Genomic DNA, 5,857 nt, shown 5'->3' with positions numbered 1-5,857 from the left:
TATCATCTCTCCTCACCGCCCTTCAAGGTCTTCATAAATACACACAAAGTGCCTAGTTATTCTTCCTCGTTATTTTTTACTGTTTTACTAAGGTCGAAGAGGTGAAATATGCTTACCTGGTTATTTGTAAACTGTGTGATATTCTTCCTTCTGGCGGTTTGGTCCACTCCAAACGAACATCCACAGTTCATTGACTCACTCTGACTCTACATACAGGATGCAAACGATTCTCTAACGAGTAACTTTCAAACTGGATGCTGCAAGAACAATGTAACTTTTTTGTGTTCATAATTGACAAAATAAGCGAGTACATCAAGAATATATTTTCCAAACCATGTTTTAGGCTTATCCTGAATCACTACGGTTACGGTACATGTATAATAAGTTTTTATATTCGGACTATTTTAGACTGGTTCTAGTAGAAATTGCTGCGGAGTAGTCCAGTACCTGCGTGACTCGTCATAGACATAAACTGAGAAAAGTAGCTCCGGCTACAATGTCCTTCCGCAAGACGCATGATGTAGTTCTGTTTATTAACCGCTAGAACGCCAAAAGTTACGGACTGCAGGTTTAATATAATAACTGTAATGTAATAATGATATAATTCGCTCCAAAATAACTATTTTTGCTCCACCAAAGAAAACTGTGTCAAGGTCGAAGTGTCAACCGTTACGAGCAAAGCACAGCAGTGTCATTTCTCTCCTGAATTAATCAGTCCCTGCTGAAAAAAACAGCTAATACCAGTTTAGGCTGGTTGGCTGGTCTTAGCTGGTTTAGGCTGGAAGTAGCTGGTTTTAGCTGGTCTCCCAGCCTGGCCAGGCTGGTTTTAGCTGGTGGTTTCCCACCCTTACCAGCTAAGACCAGCCTGGCCAGGCTGGGAAAGTGGCCAAAACCCCTCTAAAACCAGCCTGCTGACCAGCTAAAACCAGGCTGGTTGACCAGCTAAAACCAGCTTTTAGCTGTTTTTTTAGCAGTGTGGCTCATTAGGGATTCATTTGTTTCCTACCTGTGTTTTGAGCGATTCACGAGAGTGAATCATTTAGTGATATATTTACTTGGTTCATTTCGGAATGAATCTTTTGAATAAATGAGTCATTAAAGACGTAACTTGTCACAACCTACTGGGATATCGAAGTATTATGTGACCCTGGACCACAAAACCAATTGAGAAAGCTGAATAAATAAACATTCTATTGATGTATGGTTTGTTAGGATAGGACAATATTTGGCTGAGATAAAACTATTTGAAAATCTGGAATCTGAGGGTGCAAAAAAATCAAAATATTGAGAAAATCGCCTTTAAAGTCTGAATAAAGTCCTAAGCAATGCATATTACTCATCAAAAATTAAGTTTTGATATATTTATGGTAGGTAATTTACAAAATATCTTCATGGAATATGATCTTTACTTGATATCCTAATGATTTTTGGCATGAAAGAAATATAGATAATTATGACCAGACAAAACATTATTGTTGGCTATTGCTACAAATATACAAATAATGTGCTACTTGCAGATTTTGTGGTCCAAAGTCGCAACAATATCGCTGCATTGAAGTAAGAACAATACCACAGTCAAATATTTCCTAATTATTTTTTATTTTCATAGCTGTTTTGTATTTGTGCTTATGTCTGGTATCACTTTGACATGTTTTTTGAAATGGTACTGTTACTGTAATGCAAAAAATACATTGGCTATCTGTCAATCATGTTGTGGCAAATGTGAAGGAGTGTAACTATGTTCCATTATGTCATTGCATAACAAAAATGTACAATACTTTGTAATATTCAAATATAGTTTACACTTTATAATAACTTTCATTAACAATACTAACCAAAATGATTACATTCTAAAACACAAAAAAAATTCATTAGTTAATTTGTGTTCAAATAGATGTCATGAAGCATTAGATAATATATTATTATTAAATGTAATATATTATATTTAAATCAAACATAATCATATTTGTAATGCTTGTTAATGATTTCTTAATGAAAGTTATTACAAAGTGTCACAGAGAATCGAATAACATTCATCAGAAGGCTGCACGACATCACAGAAAAGCAAGTAAACAAACAAACTGCACAATCAGAACAGTTATAAAGCTCTTTTCCCAAATGGAAAAAACATTTTCATCAACTTTGGATTCAGCGATGAGTTCAACTCAGAAGGCAAAAAGAGAGCTCTTATATGTCGTACAAAAATAGCATGTGTAAAAAGGAATCAGTCATTTTCAAAATCTGTCTCTCGTTCCAAGTCTGATAATTCTGTCCAGGCATTTGCATTAGAGTTTTTATTTTCCATAAAACATCTCCAGAAGAAGTTCCTCCATGTTGACAGCTCCAATGACCGGTTTGAAGAAGAGACCGGCCACCACGTTGGCGTTGATGGATCTCAGCATGGAGAGGGCAAGGAAGAGTTTGGCGAATCTTGCACTGTCCCCGCGGTGAATCATTTTGACATATTCATTAAGTGCCTGGTTCGCCTCGTTCTGCAGGGCCTGGATGTAATGTTGACACTGCAGTCCAGCAACATCTAAGAACAACAGATGGAAATAAACTTGTTATATTTAGGTACTTATATCCTGTACCTAGAAATGAAACAGATACCTCTTGATCACCTGTACATTTGACTGTAATTCTCTAAATTATGATTTTTATCAATTCATGATAAACGAAGAAACGTCATGAAACTTTGATTGTCATATATTCAAATTTCGAATTAGTATTAGCATAATATGACAATATTTATTAGTAGAAAACTATTATGTATGAATTTTAATCATACAATGTGACTCATATGAAAAGCAGATTAAGCAAAACAAAGCACTTTTTTTAAAATATTAACACTTCTCGAATTGTTTGCATTATCATTATTACAGTTAATTCTTATGAATATTATTAATTATGTGATCTAAGCCAGCTAACGTTAAGCAACTATGAAATGTCCTAATTCAGGTACGAATATATTTATTATTTATATTATTGCAAGTATTATTATGAATTGCAAAGTGCTTTAAATTTAAACCAGATAAATGCAACTAAGAACTGTATAATTATTATTTCTATTAATGTTAATAATTACGGTGAGTCATAGTAAAAAAAAAAAAAACTGTTATTCTGGGAAGTGTCCAAATTCAGGTGTGACAGTAGCATGTCTCACCTGGGTTGAAGAGAATTGCCCCTTTTAAGTACGCGTACTCCTTAGTTCTTATGTCCAGTCCCCAGCATTTCCGCAGAAACATTTTAATACCCTGAACGTCGGTCAAAGCCACTCCACCGTTAGTACTCTGGTTGTCCTGCTTATCCTGTCCGCTCGTTAATATCCGCTGCAACATGCTGGGCTCTTGCGTCTCCGAAGTCTCGAAGTCGATTCTGTCCTGCGCCATGCCGAGCACCAGCAGCGGCGCCCAGCTGCTCCTCACCAGCGTGTGCTGGTCATCCACCGGCAGCTCCCGGAAACACGGGACGTTCTTGACGAACTTCAGGGTCTTGACCAGGACCGCGGAGGCGGCTTTGCATGTGGTCTGAGGGGAGCGCAGAGACACCTTCCTCTTGGAGCCGCACGCACAGGCGCGCATGGATAAGGCGAGCCTCGGGTTCCTCGGCTGATTCCCAAGTTGCGCAGACTGGCTGTCGTTCTTTAAAATGCTGTACAAGATGCTGTTCTGTCGCCTTTCGCTGCTGCAGTGGCAGCTGCTGTCAAAGTAAGCCATCCTCCTGGTATGTTATGTTTCGTGGCTAGAACTGTTGTGAGTTCTACGCTTGGAGATGTCCATGCACGGCTGACGTCTATGCGCTACCATCCACCCAAATGCTAAATAGTTTAGAGTTTTTAAAGAGCACTGGACGCCTCCCACTGTCTCTCTCTCTCTGATGCTCACATAGGGGGCGCTACATTCCCTATTGATTGTGTAGTTTCACAAATCATTTTGTAGACAAATCAATGTAAAAATGTAAATATCAAATGTGAAATGGCTTTATTTTATATTAATCTCTCAAGTCATCGCTGTATTGCTTTGCATTATACAGCTGAGGTTCACATACACCTTGAAGAATCTGTAAAATGTTAATTATTTGACCAAAATAAGAGGGATCATACAAAATGCTTATTTTTTTATTTAGTACTGATCTGAATAAGCTATTTCACATTAAAGATGTTTACATAATAGTCCACAAGAGAAAATAATAGTAGAATTGAAAAACAAAATGTTTAAAAAAAAGTGTACATACACTTGATTCTTAATACTTAATATTTTAGTGATAATTGTTTATTAGTCCCTTGTTTGTCTTCTGGGAAACATGTAAGTATATTCTATCACTTCTGAAGGGCAGTACTAAATGGAAAAAAAAATGATATTTAGGCAAAATAAGAAAAATCTTCACATCTTAATTCTGTTAAAAAGTTTACACCCCTGTCTTATAATGCATCATTTTTCCTTCTGAAGCATCAGAGCGTTTGGAGTTTGAACCTTCTGTAATAGTTGCATATGAGTCCCTCAGTTGCCCTCAGTGTGAAAAGATCTCAAAATCATATAATCATTGTTGAAAAGGGTTCAAATACACAAAATGCTAGATAACCAAAGAATTTGTGGGATCTGAAGGATTTTTCTGAAGAACAGCAGGCAGTTTATTCAGGTAACAACTGGATTATTCAGGTAACAACACAGTATTAAGAATTAAGCATATGGAAACTTTTAAACAGGGTCATTTTTATAAATTCAACTATTATTTTCTCTCGTCAACTATATGTAAACGTCTTTTATGTTAAATATATTATTCAGGTCAGTACTAAAAAAATGTATTTTGTATGATCCGTTGCAGATTCTGCAATGTGTATGTAAACTTTTGACTGTATATTTTGCCCCTCAATAAATCAAATTTTCAAAAATTAAGAAAAATCTGAATTTCATCTTACTTTTAGTCATATAAATCTCAGAAAAATCATTCCAGTTGAGTTTTGTTGATCAGTTTTGGCCTCCCACCTATGGTTTCCCATCTATGAGTTCTTAAAGGTTGTATCAGCGATTTCTAGCCTAAAACATAAAGTGTCAAATTCACCTGACCTTTCATCACGATCTGCTCGCTGCCTGCCCCATAAATTGTCTGTGAAAAAAACGCGTCTCTCTGGTCAACCTAGGGTCCGAGATATGCCAAAAAAACAATCGGCAGTACCAACCTTTCCACAGATAAACAAACAGTGTTCCAACCAATCAGCGTCAGGGGTTTGGTGTTGTGGACTTTCGCTCCGCCTCCCTCACATCCCTGCACCAGTAGGAAAGTCCACAACACCAAACCCCTGACGCTGATTGGTTGGAACACTGTTTGTTTATCTGTGGAAAGGTTGGTAGTGCCGATTGTTTTTTTGGCATATCTCGGACCCTAGGCTGACCAGAGAGACGCGGTTTTTTCACAGACAATTCATGGGGCAAGCAGCGAGCGGATCGTGAAGAAAGGTCAGCTGAAATTGACACTTTATGTTTTAGGCTAGAAATCGCTGATACAACCTTTAATGTGAGCTATATTTATATGATACTCAATTAAATATGTTTAATTAAAAAAGGGGGGGAAAGAGGCAAGGAAGTGTCACAAATTAATATGACAAAATATAACATTAAAAAGTCTATATTTCATTTATATGCTGATGTTGCATCTACCATTGAAAGCTGGCAATACTATTGAACTCTTATTCTGATCATTTTCTTCGACTTAATTAAAGATAAAATGGAAATGATCACATTTACAGTAGATTTAACCACTTCGTAATGTCAAAATATGACATATAAAATGGCATAAAAACATGATCTGTGGGAGTTTTTAGTGAGTAATCAGCTCAGTGAAATTTAAAGTAAATCTC

General features: G+C 36.6%; 1 protein-coding gene across 1 annotated transcript; it reads right to left on the bottom strand.

Annotated features, from left to right (window-relative positions):
* Positions 1-1,593: 1,593 nt before the first annotated feature.
* On the bottom strand, positions 1,594-5,151 carry nr0b1 (nuclear receptor subfamily 0, group B, member 1). Its single transcript, XM_073825821.1, has 2 exons — positions 3,164-5,151; positions 1,594-2,536 (listed from the first exon to the last, which is right to left on the bottom strand). Exons 1-2 carry the CDS (start codon positions 3,714-3,716, stop codon positions 2,295-2,297), a joined length of 795 nt encoding a protein of 264 aa, XP_073681922.1. The 5' UTR covers positions 3,717-5,151; the 3' UTR covers positions 1,594-2,294.
* Between the last annotated feature and the right edge of the window lie 706 nt (positions 5,152-5,857).

Source organism: Garra rufa, chromosome 20, assembly GCF_049309525.1.
Source record: "Garra rufa chromosome 20, GarRuf1.0, whole genome shotgun sequence".
Classification (NCBI taxonomy): domain Eukaryota; kingdom Metazoa; phylum Chordata; class Actinopteri; order Cypriniformes; family Cyprinidae; genus Garra; species Garra rufa.
The sequence above is the reverse complement of the archived record's forward strand: the minus strand, read 5'-3'. Positions and strand labels throughout refer to the sequence as shown.